This window comes from Lynx rufus, unplaced genomic scaffold, assembly GCF_022079265.1.
Source record: "Lynx rufus isolate CCGP_SWC_20201006 ecotype Redwood Valley unplaced genomic scaffold, mLynRuf1.p SCAF_29, whole genome shotgun sequence".
NCBI lineage: Eukaryota > Metazoa > Chordata > Mammalia > Carnivora > Felidae > Lynx > Lynx rufus.
In genome coordinates, this window is record NW_025814844.1 from 8,299,259 (window position 1) to 8,322,345 (window position 23,087).

Below are 23,087 nucleotides of genomic sequence, written 5' to 3' on the forward strand. Positions count from 1 at the left end.
TTTCAGAGGCTGTTTTATGAAAATGTAAATGACCCACCTTCAGCTTCAAAAACCAGATCAGGAAGGGAAACTAGCAGACCAAGTAACATAATTATGAAACACTGAGAGCAGCTAGTCACAAAAAAAGAGAACCTCGCATGTCAAACAGTCTGCCTTCTTCCATAAAATGTATTCCCTAGTGTTTGGCTCAAATTTCTGTCATTTTTGGAAAAGAAAATCATTGGAAACACCAAAGCATTAAATTGGTTCCAAATGATCTGAGGCCTCAAATACAGAAATGGGCTCCACTGCTGTGTTCCCTGTGCGGTCAAAGCTAGCAGCTGCCCCCCAGGGCTGTGTCCCTGTTCGTCTCACCAGGCCCTGAAAGCACAAACCTGGGCTGGATTGTTCATAACGATACGTTAGTGTTAGCATCATCCATTTGGCACAATTCGAGGATAATTATAATGGAGGGTTTTTTAACTGTTTTTCCCGAAGCACATTCCTAGAAAAACTAGTCTAACAGATGAACTTACAAAAGTAGTTTAAAGTTTGAACAAAGGAGAGAAATAAAGACCCCTTTAATATATCAAGTTACAATGTCTTTCTAACTACGATAGTCCCGTTTCTGTTCGCTGGCCCAGATTTCTTTCAGATTGGTTTTCCTGGAGCTCAAACCATGAAAACATCTGGATTACATTTTCAGACTAATAAGAGATGGAAGAAATAGGCTGAAACTACATAAACCCGATTAGGGGAGAAAAGGGACTTTTCCCTAAATGTGGTTCAGGAATGCATGTGCCTATAAGAACACTCTTGAAGGGATTATTAGCCTCTGGCAAGCATTTTTCAGTCAAAGATTAGCTAAAGAAAAGTAACTTGTGCTATGGTGTTAAACTTGGTGCACACAACAGATGTTGTATAAGGCTGACTCCTTTTGATTATTTTGAAAAAAAAATTTTAAATCATTTCCATTACGTTTTACACACACACACAGAGGCCAGGAAGAATGTGCAAATGCAGCTTCCCAATTATGGAGAGAGGTTTAGGGGAATGAATTCTAATTGTGTCTAGGAAATTTGTTTCTCTGACTTTCCTTTGGTTCTCTGACCCAACAGATATGACAACTTTCATTCTCTGATTCAGGGTACATTTAGGAACCATACCCATCAGAACCTGAGACAAAAAGCAGACTCAATTTAGGAATAATAAACCATGGGGTACCTGGGTGGCTCAGTTGGTTAAGAATCTGGCTCTTGATTTCAGCTCGGGTCGTGATCTCCCAGTTTGCAAGATTGAGCCCCTTGTCGGGCTCTGCACTGACAGCACAGATCCTGCTTGGGACTCTCTCTCTTTCTCTCTCTCTCTCTCTCTGTGCCCCTCCCCTGCTTGTGCTCTGTCTCTCTCTCTCTCAAAATAAATAAACATAAAAACAAAGAAAGAATAAATCTTGAGGAGTCATTAGGATTTTTCTTGCCTTTCAAATGACCTTGTGTCAGCACTTAGCAATCCCCATTCCCAGGGAGGTTACAACTCTCCAAAATGCCCTAATCCCTTCTGCCACTGGCAAAGTGTGGTGCACTGCTCAGATCTCCCTTGCAAAACGAATTACCTGCACAAAATAATGCAGGTGACTCCCAGCCAACCGACTCCCCCCACAGTTAACACCAGCTCTTCTGCCTCATCCCCTTCTTCACAGGAAGCTCAGCAGTGGCCGAGTGCGGTGAGGAAGCTGGCATCTGGCCCCTCCGCCAGGTGGGGCAACAGGGAAGGACAGCATCAGCCCTGCATCTGGTCTGAGGCATGGCCTTCCCAGTCCTGCAGCAACTCTATGCCCAGAGAACCCTCTTCTACTCCTGACTCCACCTCAGAATCTTCCAACAGGCACAGCTTATTTATTTTCAGTTTCAACTGACAAAAATAGCTCATCACACCTCTAAATAAAAACTCTGAGATTTCTGATACAAATAGGATTGCCCAAACCATGTACCAAAATGAAGTAATGAAGAGATGCTCTTCTACCTCTACACACTGCAACCAAGTTAATTTTTCCCTCATCCTGAGACTTTTTTACTCAAGGACGGACTGTTTAAAACTGCTCAGGTTCTCACGTCTACCAGCCAGGGGGTGATCTGAGAAGAGTGGGGCTCCTTCCTGTGATGCACCCCCACCACCAGAGACTAAGTGGAAGGTCTTACTGGAAATTTATAAGAAAAGCTTTTCAGTGCTTCTTTCCATTATGGTACTGTACAGTTTGCCACTATAGAGAAGCAATAAAGCAAAGGAAAAGGAATCATGTTACCTGGGTGGTTTCATATGGAGAAATTAACATCACCTTAAATGGAACTGGGCTGAGTGACTATTCCGGTGGTGACCACCATTCCTACATATTCTTGTAAGGACATTCATTAAAAGGAAAGCCAAAGAATGTTTCTCAGTTCAAAGCAACTGATAATGGCAACAGGGCTCACATAACACTGGGTTGGTGAATTCCATGACTGAGAGGAACACAGCCAACTAAAATGTTTAACCCAGAAAACAATGCTGGGACATTTCAACTTTTCCAAACTAAAGAAAGATAAGCGGCAGTTTTTGATGGTGAATTGGTATGTTGTTTCGCTGTTGTTGGTTTTTTAGTGTTGTTGTTTTAATTTAAAAGGATATAAAACATTTAATCATAGGTATCCAGGAACACGAGGATCAAGTGGTCCTATCAACAACAACACAGCTACAACAACAACAGGGGACTTGCAACCTGGGGCCTGTGTGAACCAGGTCTAGCTGGCTTAGATCTCCAAATAGAGAGAGAAAACGTTCAGTACCTTGACTTTGGCGGTACATCCAGAAAGTCGAAAAATTCCTTCAGATTCCAGGCCTGATTCCTCAACTTTCTCAAAAAACTAGAAAGCAATGATATGTTATAAAAATAAATACCTCCATATAATTATAAACATCTGAAATAATAATGATGGTGACAACAATCAATAAATTACCATGCATATATATGTGACTGGTACTTGAATGTTTCGTTCAATGTTTACAACTGCCTCTGAAATCAACAGTAGCCTCCAATTTACAAATGAAGTGGAGACTGAGAACCTCCTGGGGGTTTCCTAAGACCACCTTCAAAAGTAATGGCTCTTGACCACTAAAGTAGGTGGCCACTTGCCCACTTTAAGATCTGACTACTCTATCTCTTTCTGCAGATGGACCAATAGGAAAGATTCTAAATTTGCTATTATCAGATGCAACAAGTTTAGCTGAGAGACTACAGGAATCCTAGAAATATGACCAAGGAGGTAGAAATTGTAAAGGTTTATACCTCTCATGAGTTCCCATGGCGATGATGATGATGATGCTGTTACAGTAATAATAATACCTAATGTTTATGGTGCACTTACTGTGTCAGATACCCCATTCTCAGAACTTTGCATCTATTAACTCATGTAATCCTCACACTGATCCTATAAGGCAGGTGCTAACCATACCCCCATCCAACTGCTGAGGAGACTGAGGCATGGAAAGGGTAAAGGACTTGCCCCTATTCACATAACACAGGAGGACCCAGAGTCTCTGCTATTTTCCTTTCAAGAAATAATGGTGCCTGGAACTAAGGTAGTTCTTGTAGGGTATGGAGAGAAATGGATATTTAGGCCAAAGAAATATGTCCATAAAAAAAGACTCTCCCATAGGAGTAGACGAATAATACCTCTAGCTGTCTTCAATGAGGAACTCCTGACCACAGGGGGAGTAATAGCTAACATTTATTGAGTTGCTAACATGGTATAAATCCAGATTGAGCTGAACTAGCATTTATTGTGCACCTTCCATTTGCTAAGTTCTGTGCTAGGTTTTTGCATCTACACAATAATATAAATTCATGTGCTGAATCTTCTCAGCCTTAGATTTTTTACGTATTGTTTTCAAACTCTGTCCTTTACACAGAAGACAGAAGTCATAATTCTATTTCGAGGAAGGAAAGAAAATCTTAGTGTCACCATGGACTTTGGCTGTGGGTGTACGCTGTGCTCCCTCTGACCCTTCCTCCTTGCTGGCTGTGTGTTCAAGGGCAAGGTAGCTTATCCTTTTGTGCCTTGGTGGCCTCAGCAGTAGAAAACACAGTCCCCTCTGGCTGCTCGCTGCTGACTCCCCATGCTAGGATATGGATGGTACCCACGCAGGAGAGGTGCCCTACAGATGCCCCCGTGCACACTGGCATATCACCAGCACCCTTTAGCTCTCTCTCATCATCATCCCCCGTCTTCATCAGCAGCAATCAATCAATCGATCACCTGACTTCAGGAGTAGCTCAATCTGAGGCACTGGCAACAAAGTTCAGAGAGAACGCAATAAACGGACATAGCATTGTTATGGTGAATAAGATAAGTGTTATGCTTCTTCAGTCAATTATTTTCCTATATTACTTAAAAACTCAATTTAAAATGCAACAAGATTTGTGTTTAGGGCTTGGAATTTTAAATGTGCCACTGGATGTCACTGTTGAATAAATGCACACTTGGGTAAACCCAAGTAAATTGTTGGCTATAAAACACATGACTTAAATCGGGTATTGAGCAATCATGGTCTCAGAGATATTGGCAGATGACAGTTCAGATAATATCATTTTTCAAAACTCCCTTCCACCAAACTTCTTCTTTGTCTAAATATACCCTATCTCCGTAGTGATACCTGAAAAACCACCAGAAAAGCTGATTTTTAGGCTTTATTAAGCTTTGTTTGGTGAATTCATTTAAATGATTATACATACATATTTAAAAACAGCCATCCTGTGAGATAGCTCAGCAAATACTTGTATAATTAGTCAATGTAATAGCTGATAATTAATGGTCACCTTATATTCTAGAGAGAATAATCAAATACTAACATATAACAGACAAGTAACCTTTAGAAACTACTGGAGAAAACATAACAGAAGGAAGCCATGTACAGAGTATCTGTGTCCATCACCTGATGCTTTAAGGTCAGACAGTGTCACAAGCTCCACAAGATCACAGCAAGGCAAAGTGGCCCCAGTGCTGTGGGGATGTTATGGGGATGAATAAGCAAAGCTGAAAATCACCAAGGGCCTGAGGCTTAAGAGGGCTTTAGTGTCTCTAAATCTAAAAGAAAACTCATCAGCGGGTTTCCAGATACCAAGCTGCCAGCATGAGGCTCTATCCTTTCCCCATTCATTTACATTCCACTCACTTTTTGCAACACCAGGGGAACCTTCACTCCAGGATCCTTCTTTCGGTCATTGTCCAACAGGACTGTGAGCGGAACTCCAAAAATCCCAGTGTCTTCATTGTAAAATGGGCAAGAAAGAAAGAAAAAAGAATCAGAAAAGCGCTTATTCCAGTGTGCCAAAGAGTTAAAATCAGAAGAAACCTGTCTTAACTACCTCGTCCTTTTACTCTCTCAGTTTTGTTTCTTTTCAGCTGGATTCCAAAGGCATCAAAAAAGGCAGTCAGTTCAATCAGAGACAGATGGCGGATCTTCTTCATATCTTCAGAAGACAGGTCTCCTGCTTCAGTTAGACCGAATCTGGTTTTCTGGACAATAAATTTCTACAATACATATGGAGGATATTTATTTTTTTATGGCAAAGGAAAAGTATCATCCCTTCATTTAAATGTCACCTGGGCATCCTAAATCTGTATAGCAAAACATGCTACTTGTAAGAAATCTGTGAGGAGCAAGCTGTGTCATAGAAAGATTATGAATGGTTTTTAGAACATTTGCAGAACGCTCTTGTGCTACATTAGGAACAAAACAGTGGACTGAAGTGTACTACAACATTATCATCACAACTGTGAAAACGTGTTTCTTCGAAGAGACATCCTCTGTTGTCAACTGATGTCCCAGGCACCATGTGGAATGTACCTACCACAGGCACAAGTGACCCAGGAATATAAGGCACAACAGCTAAGTGCTCCCAGAAGAGCTTTTGATGTATCTTTTTGGGGGTGGGGGACCATCAGTCCTTTCATCAGATACAATCTGTTTTCTTCTACAGACTCTAAAAGACGAACGAATCTCCCCACTGAATCTCACTGCACATGCCTGCTGAGACAGCAGTTACTCTACCTTGAAAATCAAATCGAGAGGACTCCAAATATTCCTAAAAAGGAAAAGTACATAGAAAGTGCCAAATAATCCTCCTATAAGTTTTGAGACAATGATATTGCTATATTCTCTATTTCCACAATAGGAAACAAAATACAGCAAAATGAAAACAAAAAGTCTTTGACAATCCAAAAATACTTGTGAAGACTAACAAGTAAGACCTTTTAAAGGAGAGATTGTTCTCCTATAATAACCACAAGTATGCTTTGTTCTCAAAAAACCTGCTATTGAAACAAATGCTAAAGTAGAAAAATCCCAGTTATTTCAATTACAAATCTTTGTACGTTCTCCATAGGGGCTCCCTCAATTAGAGCTTTCTTGAGGTTTTTAAACCAGCCACTCATTCATTCATTCGTTCATTCAGTCAACAACTGTTCTGTGGAACCTCAAGTATTTTAAAATTAAAACAATAAAATGCAGAATGTGGTTTGGGGCAACCTTGTCCTATAAAAGCTGAGCTGTTTTACCTTCTTTCTGAGACCAAGGTCCCACATAACGGTAATATACAGCAACAACAATAGAGACAAGAACTGCAATTATTCATGCAGTAATTACCACTTGCTAAATCCCACGCAAAGTTCTTCATCAGAGACTGACCTGCACCCCAGATGACCCAAATCTCAGAAGGCAACAGACAGCCTGGATGAGGGAACTGGGGACTAGCATCCTCTCTTGGATGACTCTCCGTAAAGATTGGGAGGGATGCCCCTGAAACCAGAGTCTCACTGGATTTCCTTTTTGCCCCAGAATACTCTTATGCCCTACCAACATGGAAACTGCTTAGGGACCAGGAGGGGCTTTGGAGTTTGACACATGGAGGTTTAAATCCTGTTTCTACCTCCTATTTGTTGACGGGCTTTGGATATATTTCTTAACTTCTTTGGGCCTCAGTTTTCTTTTTTTCTTTTTTAATGTTTTTTTCATTTTTGAGAGACAGTGTGAGCGGGGGAGGGGCAGAGAGAGGGAGACACAGAATCTGAAGCAGGCTCCAGGCTCTGAGCTGTCAGCACAGAGCTCGACACAGGGCTTGAACTCATGGACTGTGAGATCATGACCTGAGCTGAAGTCAGACACTTAATCATCCCATGGGCCACCCAGGACCCCATGGGCCTCAGTTTTCTCAGCTGTAAAATGGGAGCAGTCACAGGGTGATTACAAGAGGATACCTAATGCAGCACCAAGCTGGTAGAAGGCACTCAGTGAGTCTTACAGTTCTTGCTCTGCCCTCCTGCTCCCCTCCATCATGGGGAGGTTGTCTGGGAACGGTCTAGGCTACCTAGGCAAAGACTCTGCCAGTTTTTATATGATCCATTCCTTTAGCCATGAAACTGCCTGAGCCCTGCTCATCATGCCTCCAGCTCTGATCAGCATAGAATATTCAGGGCTCTACATCATGAATGCTTCACAAATGCATTTATCGAGTAGCCAATAGATCAATGTAACATATTTCTTATAGTGGGCTTTTAAGAGAGAATATCCTGGAGATATATATACATACATACTGAGGCTTTCAGGATAATGAAGTCTATAGCTCTACTTGTCTATTCCATAATAATAATATAAACTCTTGAGTCTATATTTGATGAATATTTAGTACCCCTCCCATTAAGTGCTCACTTCTTATTGTAATGACTGTGACTTTGCAGTACCCCCTTCTGATATGTGGCTTCTAGAGGCACAACTAGGTATACAGTTAGAATCTGCACTAACCTATAAGTAAAGTAAGGATATAAAGTGCATGAAAGCACACAAGCCAGGAAATCCTATTTCTTCTATAAAACAGTATTCAAGCGTATACCCTCACAACTCTTCCTCAACCCAGTCCTGTTAGGCAGGCTGTGCACTGCACAATAAATGGTGCCCTGGTGTTATGCAACACCAATGCCTGACCTTTCCTCTACACACAGATGTGGGTTTTGTTTTGTTTTAAATACTAGTTTGTCCCATGGAAAAGTTACAGGAAGTTACTGGAATAATCATGAAAGGCTTTACATACAGTTAAGGCAAAGTCCTCTTTCTTAAATTCGGACTTCTTAAATTTGTTTCTTTTTGGAATCTCTGTAACCATTTCTGAATAAGATACTTCGAAGGACAGCTCTTCAGTTTCTGGTGGAATGTTCTTTTCCAGATAAACATCATCTAAAAAAAAGATGCATAATATTTTATAAGTCACTTAATCAATTACAATCATTTCCTGTAAAGTAAGTACAAAATATTTATAAGTTAACTTATAGGCATGTCAGAATGTTTACATCCAAGAAAGCATCAGACTCACTCAGAGGATTTCAGTTAAAGGATAATGTGGGGTCATCAGATTTCCATATGAATGAATTTCTATAATCATTATCCAAACAAACTTTCTATTTCATCTGATGTTTTCATAAGATTAAATCATGAGATTACATCTCATGAAAGGCACTAGAGGATTACTAGAGGAAAGCCCACAAATGAGGTAGATCTATGTTACCATGATATTACAGTTAAGTCCACCTAAACCCAATGTTGCCGCTACTGGGGAAGCAGAAGCTTAAGGCAGAAGGAGGAAGGGCAGAGACCCCACTACACTTCCTGCCTAAATTCATTTCTCTTATTGTTTTTCCCAAACTATGGGATTTTTGTCTCCTAAGATGTGTTCAAATTAAATTTGGACTTCACTGCTAGGTTTGTTCTGGTAAATTCATCCAAATTCTTAGGATTTGATTTGGTTACCTGACCTTGTGTGCTGTTTATTAAGAAACAGCCCAATGGGTATAATGTCCCACATAAATATTTTCCTTGAGGTAGTTTGGAATGTGAGACAATAGATTGCTTGACCAAAAAAAAGTGAATCCAGAAATCATCTGAGTAACCCTAAACTCTAATGTCTGACTAAGATTTTGGCTTGCCATTTTTTTTTTCATTGCTTGGAAAAATTGTTCACATGCAATGAAAGACCAATTTGATTACAAAAAAGAGAACTCATCTTTTCTACCCTCTTCTATAGACAGTGACCAAAGGACAACCAAATAGAACAAAAGGAACAACAATGAAAAGACATAAGAGAAGACCTAATGAATCTTATATTAAAACCTAAATGGGAAAATTTGCAAATCAACAGTTTGTAAAGTTCTGAACTGAAATACTGATTAGTATTAGTATTTTGATTAAAAATACAATAAATGAATGCAGTAAAAACTTAGGAAATGGCAAAGGGGGAGTTTTGATGTTCACTCCTCATACAGAGGCTTGCATTTAAAGTGGAAGAAGATGAATTGTTAAATAATACTCTAATTTCTTATAGCTCTATACATAGATTTTTTTGGAGAGTGGTGATTACAGTTCTCCAAACCAACAAACCACCCCCAGTAGACTTTTATCTCTTAGAGGTGTAATTTGAACTGAATAACAAACATCAGAACATTTTCATCACCCCTACTCATTTGAATTCAGAAGTTAATGCTGAAAGTATGAAGCTCTGTTGTATATAAGAAGAGGCACATATTTAAGGAAAGGTTCAAGGACTCACCAGAGTAGGGTCTTGAAGGAGCCTACTTCCTATAAGGAGGATTTCGGATTCCATACTGAGCCCCTGGAGCATGCCCAATGCTCAAGTGGAAGAGGCCCAGTTAAAAGCTAAGCCTGTAACCTCGTATGTTATAAGCTTCTCTGGTGCTGCTTACACTTGAGCGTAAGTAGAGATTTCTGGAAGTGTCCTACTTCCTGGACCACTTGTAACTATTAAGCAGATCCAGATTACTTGTGAAAGAGACCTCAAATCAAAGACACTACCCAAGTGAGTACTTTCTAAATGATGTGATGGTGGTGAAGGAGAAAAAGATTCTGCTTCCAATTTGGCTCAATTAATTTTGTCTGGTGTGACAGAATGGGGTGTTTGGAGCTGGCAGAGAGTGAGTGCTAGAGTGACAGAATCAAAATGGGAAGAAAAACACACACTCTGCCTTGACAACGTTACTGGTAACTGTGCTGAGTGCCAGAACAAAAGCAAGAAGACACAGCCTAAGTTCAATAGAGAAGGAGGTGTCGCTCACCACTCACTGCATTCTGAACTGACTGTCCAGGGTCTGGAGATCCATTGGAATGAACTGGTAGAGCTGGAATGGTCTCAAGTATAGACTGTGAAACAAGGGAAGATGAACACAAGACATTATATCATGTAAGTACGGACTGCCTCACATGTCAATCTGATTTATGTTCTGCAGTTTACAAAAGTTCTTTTCACACCAAGCAATTCTTGATTTCATACAGGGCCTGCACCTGATTTTCTGCTCCTTTGTTCAATCCAGAGCCATACAGCTCACACAGGCTTCTCAAAGGAGAACTGTGTCAAGGTCAAAATAACTGTGTCTTCTTAGCTCTGGAGAATTTGCTGTTCATACCCTTCCTAAGATGTAGAAATTACAATGCTTGATGTCACACAGTTTGACAATTACAGTATTTGTTATTTTTGGTGCAGTAGCCACACATTTTAGGCTTAAATTCCAGGTGATGGGGGCACCTAGACAGCTCAGTCAGTTAAGCATCTGAATTAGGCTTAGGTCATCATCTTACAGTTCATAAGTTCGAGCCCTGCATAGGGCTCCACACTGACAGCGTGGCAGTGTGGAGCCTGCCTGGGATTCTCTCTCTCCCCTTCTCTCTCTCTGCCCCTTCCCCACTTGCATGCATTCTCTCTCTCTTTCTCTCTCTCTCTCAAAATAAATAAATAAACTTAAAAAAAGAATTCCAGGTGATGACATAGCTACATGGCTAATGGAAAGGACCCTAGGGCCACACTGCTGGAATTCTAATCCAGGCTCCCCCACTTGTTGTGCAACCTTGAGCAAGTCACTTAGGTTCTCTGTTGGTAGAATATTCAAAGAGTTATTATGAATTTCACATGACTTGTCCTGTATAAATTACATCAAATAATATCTGATACACACTGAGCACCATATGGGGGTTGGCTACTGTTGATGATTAACATATTAATTCCTTCATGACAAAATAAAGAGTGATAATAACTACCAAAAGCCTAAGTATGCTCTTCTAGTCCAGCTTCTAATTTGCTAGTTTCTTCACTGAGATCCTGCCAAAGCATTGCCCTCCCCTGCAATATTGTTAGAAGTTGAGTATCTTTGTAAAGCAAGTCAATTGCTCAAGTCTGGAAGGGTACTAGTAAAAAAAAAATTACACACAAATCTATCATTTCTGCCAATATAGATTTGAATGTGGGAGTTATTATCTATGAATGTGTGTGACGATGAAAATCTGCCATTCAATCAGCAATCTTTTCAGTATAAAGTCTGTTCATTTTTTCCACAGAGCCTGATGTTATTTCTTTTATTCTTTTATTTAGCAATTACTGAACACCTGCTTCATGAAAGATCCTTTATCATATGCTACAAGTTACACAAGGAAAGTCTCAATTTTTGAGCCTTGTGTGTTCTTTTTCCTATTTTATTTCAAAGGAGATTACACACTTGTAATTGTGTAAAAATCATGTAAAGACATGGCCAATTATTAAAACATGGATGCCCAATTACTGGAACTGGTAGGAGAATGAAAAGACATAAAAAGGTCTAAAGCCACACAATTTACTGCCAATCAGATTTCTGGTGGCTCTAAGAACCAATCTGTACACTAAAATCCTTAAAATGATATGGACCACTTTTCAGTGGTCTTCTGAAGTTTTCAAAAAAAAAAAAAACTTTCTCAAACTTTTAAATGACTCACCTATGGTAGACAACAGTCTTGAAAATGGAGAGGCATTTATTTACAGTCTGAAACTGATGGTTTGGGATGTTTAGACCCTAGTAGATGCCAACTTCTTAATCTGTGAAGTGGAGAAGTGTCCACCTGCTGAGTTGGTTTACTTGGCCTATAGCCAACCTACTGGACTGAAGGCATGCATGCCCTTTGTAATGTAAACTATTCTGGGACTATCTTGGGGGAGGCAGAAGTTTAAACTGTGATCCCTGCTCTCGAGCTATTCATAACGAGGAGTAGAGAGTAACATTTATGGAACATTATTGAAAAACGGTCAACCCGCTGTTAAGAGCTAATTTCTTCTACAACACAACTGTGTGTTTACTGGAGGGTAATGGAGAAGGAAGAGGTGCAGCCTGGAAGGGTTTCACCCAGAGGTGGGTAAACTGGAACTGGAATTCAAAGCTTGATGGAGAGGACTTACAGAGCCAGAGGAGGCTGGCACAGGCATTCAGACCCGAAATAAAGTTAGAAAGTTCAGGTATGGAAATACCTGAAACATTTCAGCTACCAACCAGGAGAGACTGGTTTACCAGGAGTTGAGGCAAGGTATTATAAAAACCTGAGAAATAAATTACTCAAGACAGTCAACTACAATTATGGAAGGCTCAGAAAGCCAGGCAGAGGAGCTGAGACTCTCATAAGGGTTAAACCAAAACAGAACAGAACAAACAAAAGAACATTTAACACAATTCCCCATGTTAAAGCAGGGGAATGACATGGTAAGAATGAAAAAGGAAGTAAATCTGCCAGTGAATGGACCTTGAGTTCTGAAGTAGGTTGAGTGAAAAGGCTAGGTGCTCTGTATTTATAGTTTTAAAACATCCATTCACCCATTAAACACACTAACACTAGCATCGTTTTTAAATCTTTACTAGTTATTTTAATATATTTCAAATGTTAATGCCATTCCTATTTAAAACACACTTCCTCTGCTTGTCGATAACAGATCCTACCATTTCCCTATGTGCCTGACCACAAGAGGCTGGGCTTCAATGGTAAGGAAAAGCAACATTTTCCAGCCAGTGAAGCTTGCTCTGCTGTCCAAATCATGTGGCACTGGGATTGGAGAGTATAACTTATGGGGGATAATGATTTTTCAATTCCAACCTGTGAAAGGTTGGCACTACCGCTGGAGTTCTTTCAAAACTAGACTTTGACTATATGATATTTCCTTCACATTACAGAAACACCATACCAAACATTTTCCATGTTCATTACTTACAGGAGCTGTTTCTGACCTTCCAGACTGGCTGTTTCCTTTTTTCTCAAGGTTTGAGTGTGTGTGTTATAACTCTATGTATACAAGTTGCCTTGAATCAATACAGGTAATAAGGTTCCCCTTCTTCCTCTTCTGCACCTGACATCAGAACTGATAAATCTACATCTTACTAAATTCTCCAGAACTACTCTTTTTTTTTTTGAGATTGAAGTGTAATTAACATACAGTGTTATATTGGTTTCAGGTGTCCAATATAACGATTCAATACTTGTATACATTTCTCAGTCCTTGTTGAAGTTAAGTGTACTCTTCATCCCCTTTATCTATTTCACTCATCCCCCTGCACCTCCCCTCTGCAACCCCAGTTTGTTTTCTGTACTTAAGAGTCTGGTTTTTTGTCTCTCTTTTTTTATTTTGTTCATTTGTTTTGTTTCTAAAATTCCACAGATGACTGAAATCATATGGTATCTGTCTTTCTCGGTCTGACTTATTTCACTTAGCATTATATCCTATAGGCCCACCCATGTTGTTGCAAATGGCAAGATCTCATTCTTCTTTATGGCAGAGTAACATTCCATTGTATACATATATGCTGCATCTTCTTTATCCATTCAGCTATTAATGAACACTTGGGTTGGCTCCATATCTCAGCTATTGTAAGTAATTCTGCAAACACAGGGGTGCGTATATCTTTTTTAATTATTTTTTTCTCTTTGGGTAAATACTCAGTACCCTAGAGATATACTTAAATAAGTCACATTCACTGACAAATATGCAATCAATTTTAAAATAAAACATATAATAATAATTATAAAATCTATCCAAATGTGAATTTAAAGGCATTCCAATGATATCTTAGATTAAAAATTAAATCACATGTGAAATTATAAGCTAAATGTTAGACAATAAGAACAATAAACTCCAAAAATCCATGATAAAAGCTAAAATATTATTCAGAGATTAATTCTTGGCCTTAAATGCAAATAAGAAAGATCAAAAATAAGTGTTTATAATCCAAGAGACTAGAAAAAATTATACAAGACCAAGAATGAATGAAAAATAAAGATTAAATAAATTAACACAATAGAAAAAGTAGGCTTCAATAAAAAAGACAGTCTTTTTAGCACATAATGTTGGGAAAACTGGACAGCAACATGCAGAAGAATGAACCTGGACCACTTTCTTACACCATATACAAAAATAAACTTAAAATGGATGAAAGACCTAAATGTAAGACAGGAAGCCAATGAAACTCTAGAGGAGAAAACAGGCAACAACCTCTTTGACCTTGACCACAGAAAATTCTTATTAGAAAATTCTTATTTCCCCAAGGTAGGGGAAACAAAAGCAAAAATGAACTATCATCAAGATAAAAAGCTGCACAGAGAAGGAAACAATCAACAAAACTAAAAGGCACCTGACAGAATGAGAGAAGATTATTGGCAAATGACACATCAGATAAAGGGTTAGTATAAAAAATCTATAAAGAACTTATCAAACTCAACACCCAAAAACCAAAAAATCCAGTGAAGAAATGGGCAAAAGACAAGAACAGACACTTTTCCAAAGAAGATATCCAGATGGCCAATAGAAACATGAAAAGATGCTCAACGTCACTCATTATTAGGGAAATATAAATCAAACCACAATGAAATACAACCTCACACCTGTCAGAATGGGTAAAATTAACAGCTCAGGAAAGAACAGATGTTGGTGAGGATGTGAGAAAAGGGGAACACTTTTGCACTGCTGGTGGGAATGCAAACTGGTGCAGCCATTCTGGAAATAACTATGGAGATTCCTTTTTTTGAGAACAGAGCTACCCTACGACCGCAACTGCACTGCTAGGTATTTATCCAAAGGATACAAAAATGCTGATTCAAAGGGGCACATTCAGGGGAGCCTGGGTGGCTCAGTCAGTTAAGCATCTGACTTTGGCTCAGGTCATGATCTCACAGTTGGTGGGTTCGAGCCCCACCTCAAGCTCTGTGTTGACAGCTCAGAGCCTGGAACCTGCTTTAGATTCTGTGTCTCCCTCTCTCTCCCTGCTCCACCCCCACTTGTACTCTATGTCTTTCTCTCTCAAAAATGAATAAAATATTTAAAAAATTAAAAAATAAACAAAGGGGCACATGTACCCCAATGCTTATAGCAATGCTATCCACAATAGCCAAATTATGGAAGAAGCCCAAATGTCCATCAACCAATGAATGGATAAAGAAGATGTGGTATATACATGCAATGGAATATTACTCAGTGATTAAAAAGAATGAATTTTTGCCATTTGCAACAATGTGGATGAATCTAGAATGTATTATGTTATGCAAAATCAGTCAGAGGAAAAGAAATACCATTGATTTCACTCATTTGTGGAATTTAAGAAACAAAACAGATGAATACAGGGGAAGGGAAAGAAAAGATAAAAACAGAGAGGGAGGCAAACCCTAAGAGACTCTTAAATACAGAGAAAAAACTGAGGGCTGCTGGAGGGGAGTTGGGTGGGGCGGAATAGGCTAAATGGGTAATGGGCATTGAAGAGGGCACTTGTTGGGATGAGTACTGGGTGTTACACGTAAGTGAAGAATCACTAAATTCTACTCCTGAAACCATTATTACACTGTATGTTAACTAACTTGGATATAAATAAAAATATAATAAAATAATTAGAAAAGAAAAAGTAGGCTTCCTCAATTAAAGGAAGTGATTTCTTAAAAAATATTGCTGATACAGACAACAATTTACATTCTAATTGGGATAAAAGACATAAATATTAGAAATAAAAAAAGGGCAAATAGCTACCTCGCAGAAAATTTAGAAAGTGTATGCCTAAATAAATATGTGTATATATTTGTATACATGTGTGTACCCACACTCAAACATCTACATATATTAAAATGATAAATAAATTGGATATTTTGCTAGAACATACATTACCAAAACTCATACCAGTTGGAATATAAAGGAATATAACTTCAAAACCATATCCATTGAAAAAGTAAAGCACTATATCTACATTGATGCCAGACCTTGGAGGTTTCATAAACAAAATGCAATACAAACTTATATATAATACCTTTTATAGATTATATATTTACACCAAAATTTAATATATGGCTCCAAAATACTGAAAAAAAAAAAAACAAAAAAACAAAAAACAAGCTTCTTAACACTTTCATACCAAGGTCACTGTAACTCTGTAACAATGGAAAGAAATTACATATATATATATAGGCTAATCCCATTTATTAGAACAGTAGTTAAAAAGGCTAAAATTGGGGTTCCTGGGTGGCTCAGTTGGTTCAGCATCTGACTTTGGCTCAGGTCATGATCTCACGGTCCATGAGTTTGAACCCCACGTCAGGCTCTGTGCTGGAGCCTGCTTCGTATTCTGTGTCTTCCTCTTCCTGTACCTCTCCTCTGCTAACGTTCTATCTCTCTCTCAAAAACGAATAAACATTAAAAAAATGTTTTTAATGCTAAAATAGTAGTAAATGATATATTCTGCATTGTAATAAAAGAATAATGTAACACAATAAGTAGGGTTCATTTTTATCAACAAAATTATAGTTCAATATTAGAAAGACATCAATAGAATTTCCTTAAGTAATTGCTTCAAGATGAAAAATATATTCATTTTAATAGATGATGAACAATTATTTTATATAATTCAACCTCCATTTCTAATAAAAACAACTAGAAGTCTCAGAAACCTAGAACAAATAATATTCTACTTAACAATGAAACTTAAAAGAATTCATGAGAAAATCAAGAACTTATTCAAAGATCCCCATAATTATTATTCAATATAATCAGTGATTGTGATCGGTCCAATTAAACAGGGAAAAGAAATAAAATGACTAGGGATGCCTGGGTGGCTCAGTCGGTTAAGCCTCTCTTCTGACTTCGGCTCAGGTCATGATCTCATCATTTGTGAGTTTGAGCCCCACATCAGGCTCTCCACTCTCAGCACAGAGCCTGCTTCAAATCCTGTCTCCCCATCTCTCTGCCTCTTCCTCGTTCTCTCTCTCTTAAAAATAAAAATAAACATTAAAAATTTTTTTTAAAAATGACTATTTTAAAGATTGAGTAAAGAAAACTTTCACTATTTCAGATGATATCTATAAATTATAAAATCAAATGAAAAGTTCTTAGAAGAAGAATTTTCAGAAAGTAAGCTATAAAATATACTCTCGTGAGAAATCCAAAAATTTACTTACCTTACAGTGCCGCAAAAACAAACTAGAAGGTATCATAAAAAAAATCTACCATTAAAATATCAATGAAAACTATTAAGTTCCTAAGTAATTAATCAATAAAAAATGTATAAGAAAGAATATTATGAACTTTTATTGAAGAACAGAAAACATAAATAAGTGGAAAGACAATTACTATTTCTCAGTGGGAAGAGTCAGTATTTTAAAATGTGAATTTTCTCCCCAACATTAATCTTTAAATTCAATAAAATTCTTAGTGAAGTCCTAACAAGATTTATTTAATGGCTGGTTATAGAGTCATCCTAAGCTCATTTGGAAGTAAAAATTCCTGAGAAGAAAGAAAATTTTGATCCAGAACAAGGGTGAACACACCCCAACAGACATCAAAAACAAACCACAGAGTCATAGTAATTAAGATAGACCTCATACATACAGAGGTTTCAATTATCATAAAATAACATTTCTAATGTACATAAAAGATGAAAGATTGAAAAAAAATTGATCAAGCCAAGGTTATCCTTTTGGAAAAGACCAAGTTAGGTTATCTACTTTATACCATTTCACAACGTAAACTCCAAGGGCAAGTTGTTGGGGCCCTCTGAAGTCTTGAAGATGACAATGTAATGTCCTTGGGAATTCACCCTGCCAAGTAAGATATACTTTACAGAAGTCATGGCCAGGACCCCTGAAGTCCTTGCTACCACTTCACTGAATTACTAGAAATCTTACCATCTAGAAGAAACTGCAGAACCAACCTGGGGTGCCAATGCCTCCTTATAATCAAGAAGCGGAGAGGTCAAAATGTATTTCCCCGGTGGTAAGAAGTTCTAGAACGATTTTCAGTATAGGTGCAGTAAGGGTTAAGTTCTCATCTCTCTAGCAACTAGCCAATTTGTTCAACATTTCTAAATAAAGATATCTGAGTAACAAACCATCCAAAGTAAGTCACACTGGAGACTGATACCAATCAGATTTTTTTGAGTCTCAATACTGCTGACACTTTTATTTATATCATAATTAGCATTCAATCAGTTTTCAGAAAAAAAAAGATTTAGTTTTTTTTCTTTCCTTTTAGAAAATCTGAATGATTAACTTACTCCAGGAAACACTATCTATAACTGCTACACAAGACCACTGTCTTTCTCTTATACTCTCAAGCTTTCAAGTATCCTATTTGCAGACAATATGTGCCTAACAAGGATTTGGTGAAGGAATGAATGGATTAATGAAAACCTAGAAAATAAGGCCTACCCAAAATCCTCCCCCTCAGCAACTCAATTATGTAACCATTCTGCTTCAAGTGCTACTTGGTGTGTGCATGGAACCACATGCAGTCCTGTGTTGGCTTTTATAAAATGACTGGGACAGTAAAGTCAGCTAGAGAGAGAGACGAGTAAGGTGGGTCAGGAGTGTTTATGTTAACTAGAAGACGTGGGGGATCCTCAGTAGGTGTTAAACAAGGCTCTCACTTATTTGTATCTATCTATCTATCTATCTATCTATCCATTCATTCATTATTTATTTTACTTTTTATTTATTTATTTTTTAATATAATTTATTGTCAAGTTGGATAACATACGGTGTATATAGTGTGCTCTTGGTTTTGGGGGTAGATTCCCATGATTCATCACTTATGTACAACACCCAGTGCTCATCCCAACAAGTGCCCTCCTCAATGCCTTGCATTTTTATACATCAATGACTTTCAGCTGTGGGAAGGATGAATTTGAGGGGTATAAGCTGAAGTCAGGGACAGATCACTTAGGAGGCTATCTCAGTAATACAGTAAGATGATGCGCTTCTGTACTAAGTAAGTAGTTACAGGAAAAGAGGGGAGTAGAAATATTCTAGAATGTAGAATATTCTGGAATGCAGAATATTCCAGAATGTAGAATGTAGAAATATTCTTTTTTTTTTAATTTTTATTTATTTTTGAGAGAGACAGAGCACAAGTAGGGGAGGGGCAGAGAGAGAGGGAGACACAGAATCTGAAGCAGGCTCCAGGCTCTGAGCTGTCAGCACAGAGCCCTATGCGGGGCTCGAACTCATGAACCGCGAGATCATGACCTGAGCTGAAGTCTGACGTTTAACTGACTGAGCCACCCACGCACCCCTAGAAATATTCTTTATAAGGCAAAATCCATAGGTCTCAGAGATGAGCATGTAGAGGGAAGCATGCAGGTAGAGTTGACGCTAACGCTTAGGGATGGTACCCTGGGCACATGGTAGCATCACCAGCTAAGAGAATATATAGGATCCTATGCAAAGCTTTAGGCAGGAGTCCCCAGTCACAGGCGCACAGCACAACTCTGAAAGGTCTATTGTAGGTAACTCCTGATTTTAGTAGTTGTCAGAGTGTGTGAATGACTTACTCTATTTTCAGCCATCAGTACTGGAGATTATCTCTAAAACAGAGACATCCTCACTCATTTGCATTCCAATGCACAGTCTTAAATAGGAAAGTAGCAGCTGAATTTAAAGCCAGTAGGTCAGACACTGTGGGTAACCCCTAACCTATCTGTGCCATAACCTGTAATGCTATTTATAAGTTACCCATCGACAAAGACACTCGCATTCTTTTATGCTTTTTATAGATCACTGTAGCAAAGCAATTTCAAAACCAAAACTCTGAAAACACAATAGAAAAGCTCCTTCACCTGGGGCTAACAGCTTTGTCTCTCTGAACAGTGGGGATCTAATGTGTTATGCATGTGAACATCAACTATCCTTTCTCTCAAACTGGACGCCAGATGACAAACTACTGCCCAGAGGGACTTGTAAATGCGCCCCCTCCATTTGCCTGACTAATGGGCTCTTGCCTTCCAATCATCCTGTCATCAAAGAACTGCTATCTCATTTACCAGGGTCTCTCACTTCTTCTGGTCCATTGTAACCCCCCTGCCAGAGCAGCTACAGAGAGACCCCAGGCGGGGATCCCCAGTGGTTCTGGGGAGGGGGAATGATGATACTTTCTGAGAAAGAAAAGTACAGAATCTGTCTGAATTGGAGGATTTATATGGGTGTGATCTAAGGCTGGAAATGTAGGCAACAGTGCCTTGAATGAATATCAGGATGAGGGCTTTTTAATTTATCCTGCAGGTAAGAGGACCTTTGGGTCAAATGGCAGAATTAGGCTGGATCACTGGTGTGAACTCAGCCCAGAGGACCAAAGGTAAATTCCTCCGTGCTTGATACACGTAGAGAACATCCTTTGTTTTCTGACCATAGAGGTATTAGTTTATGGAGCCCTCTTTTAAACTAAGATCTAGTTGTTCCTCAGTTTTGAGTCTCCTACTTCCTAACTGTTCCAACACTGGTGGGTCTACTGGCAGCTGCAATCTCAGTTCAAGTTTTTCTTATCTGTTTTGAGGAAATTGCTTCTTCTCGCCTTGAACTTGCAGTTTTGCCCTGATGTGCAATTGTCTTGGCATGTGACAACTTACCACAGAGCCACTCCTGGGAACTGTAAAACTCCCTTCTTCATCTGGGGACCCATCTGACAGGGCGATACTGTTGAGAGAAGCATCATCTGGCTAGACGGAGAAAGGAAAGTACCATTCTTATTCAGGCAGACACTTCTAATGTGTTTGTGTACTGCACTATGTGTATGTATTTAGATGTGTGTGACAACATACAAAGTCGTGACTGCCTGGGCAGCCCTTCAGGGAACATTACCGTGAGTGCCTAAATGCGAGGCCCTCTGGCCGACACTGGACAGACGCTGGCCCCTGTAGCAGGCACTGCCGTTGCCCGCCACAAACTCCCTTTGCTTTAACAATGTCTTGGTGTGGTTCCAGGGAGTTAAACCAAAGAACTTCATTTCCAGGATTCTTTGTGGCTAAGAGTGATCACGTGACAAGTGTGGTCCACGAGATGCAAGTGTAATTTTACCAAGAGGGCTTCCGGAATGGCTGAGGCTTTCCTGACCAAAAAAGAATCTGGTCAGCTCCTGTACACTCATGACAGCACCGCAGATGACAGCCTACAGTTGCCGGGTATCTTGCTCGAATAAGCATGATGGCCACAGCAAAGGACGGCAGGGGCAGAAGATCAAACCCACCTGGGTTTGTGCAAAGGTATCAGGTGAATGCCCTGTCAGACTTGGACCTCCAAATCTGCATGTGAAGCAAAATAACTCCAACACTTCCATTACACATGGCCAAACACAAACCTGTCTAATCTTACTTTTTAAACACACCCTATGATTATCTTCTGCAGTGATGAGAATTCAGCAGCAACAGCACCACGTTATGTTTATAAAGCTGGAAATAGATTTTTGCTTTAGCAGACAATGGCTTCACTAAAATTTAAGACATAAATATTCTTTTCTTTACTGAAGGAACCTTACTGCAAAATACGATGCATTTGATACTTATGAATACATACAGTATTCTGTCTTTTAAAAAACTGTTGCTCACCTTGCTTGACCACATTTTCTAAATTTCTTTTTTTTTGTAATTTTTTAACGCTTATTTATTATTGAGAGACAGAGAGAGAGAGCTTGAGAATGGGAGGGGCTGAGAGACGGGGAGACACAGACTCTGAAGCAGGCTCCAGGCTCTGAGCTGTCAGCACAGAGCCCAATGCAGGGCTCGAACTCACAAACCGAGATACCATGACCTGAGCCGAAGTCAGATGCTTAACCGACTGAGCCACCCAGGTGCCCCTCTAAATTTCTTATAGAGGACAGGCATTACTTTACAAGGTGAGCAAAGGACTTTTTTTTTTAAGGGACAAATAAAACACAAGAACTAGTATAAGAAATTTAAGTCAAGATGGTGAACTGACAATTATCTACCCTTCCTATCCCCAATCACTGAAATGGCAGAAAACATATAATTTCTTTAAAGGAAGACATTTTTTTTAAAGGACGACATTTTTAATAGCACTGGGAACCAGTACAGAATTCTACAGCAGACCAATTCATAGAAATTTGTAGATGAAAAGAAAATAGAATTAGTTTGGTAAAATAAAAATCTTTACCCCTGAGCAGCATGAAAGAAAATTTCCAGAGAGGGAGAAGAAAAACAAACAACACAGAATTGTACAAAGACTAGGAAAGAGTCCCAGGTACATAGTTAAAAAATGTTTGCAAAATAGGAGCCAAGCAGACCAGCTCCTAAAATACGTAGACAGCCCCTAAATATAACCGAGGAAACCCTCCCAAAATGTAGTCCAAATAAAATGAACTAACTACCTTGGGCGGTGGGTTCCTATTGTGAGTATAAGGGTCTGAGAGAGAAGGAAATCAGGAGACCACAACAAAAGTCATGGAGGGGAGACTGAAATGAAGTCAGCTTTGCCTGTAAGTAATGACTTAGGTCCTTCATCCTTCATCCTTGGCATCCTTCGCATCTGGGGACAACGTTTACCAACCTACCTGCCTCCTCTATGCACCTTAAAGCTAAGGACACTCCACTCGCTCACAAGAACACACAATCAAAATTTTGGCCTTCAGCCCCGAATAGCCAAAGTAATTTTGAAGAAGAAGACCAAAGCAGGAGGCATCACAATCCCAGACTTTAGCCTCTACTACAAAGCTGTAATCATCAAGACAGCATGGTATTGGCACAAAAACAGACACATAGACCAATGGAATAGAATAGAAACCCCAGAACTAGACCCACAAACGTATGGCCAACTCATCTTTGACAAAGCAGGAAAGAACATCCAATGGAAAAAAGACAGCCTCTTTAACAAATGGTGCTGGGAGAACTGGACAGCAACATGCAGAAGGTTGAAACTAGACCACTTTCTCACACCATTCACAAAAATAAACTCAAAATGGATAAAGGACCTGA

The 23,087-nt window shown here is 39.1% G+C and overlaps 1 protein-coding gene across 6 annotated transcripts in view; it reads right to left on the reverse strand.

Moving 5' to 3' along the window:
• The window catches only part of ARHGAP28 (Rho GTPase activating protein 28), a 197,163-nt gene that overhangs the window by 39,109 nt on the left and 134,967 nt on the right, over nucleotides 1-23,087 (reverse strand). For 3 of the 6 annotated variants that reach the window (XM_047090290.1, XM_047090291.1, XM_047090295.1), the window contains 6 exons: nucleotides 20,730-20,819; nucleotides 10,134-10,218; nucleotides 8,102-8,244; nucleotides 5,381-5,546; nucleotides 5,188-5,279; nucleotides 2,802-2,879 (listed from right to left, as the gene is read on the reverse strand). In XM_047090290.1, the coding sequence (XP_046946246.1) occupies nucleotides 2,802-2,879; nucleotides 5,188-5,279; nucleotides 5,381-5,546; nucleotides 8,102-8,244; nucleotides 10,134-10,218; nucleotides 20,730-20,819 (654 nt within the window). The remainder of the gene's footprint in view (nucleotides 1-2,801; nucleotides 2,880-5,187; nucleotides 5,280-5,380; nucleotides 5,547-8,101; nucleotides 8,245-10,133; nucleotides 10,219-20,729; nucleotides 20,820-23,087) is intronic. The other 3 variants (XM_047090294.1, XM_047090293.1, XM_047090292.1) reach the window with 2 other exon arrangements.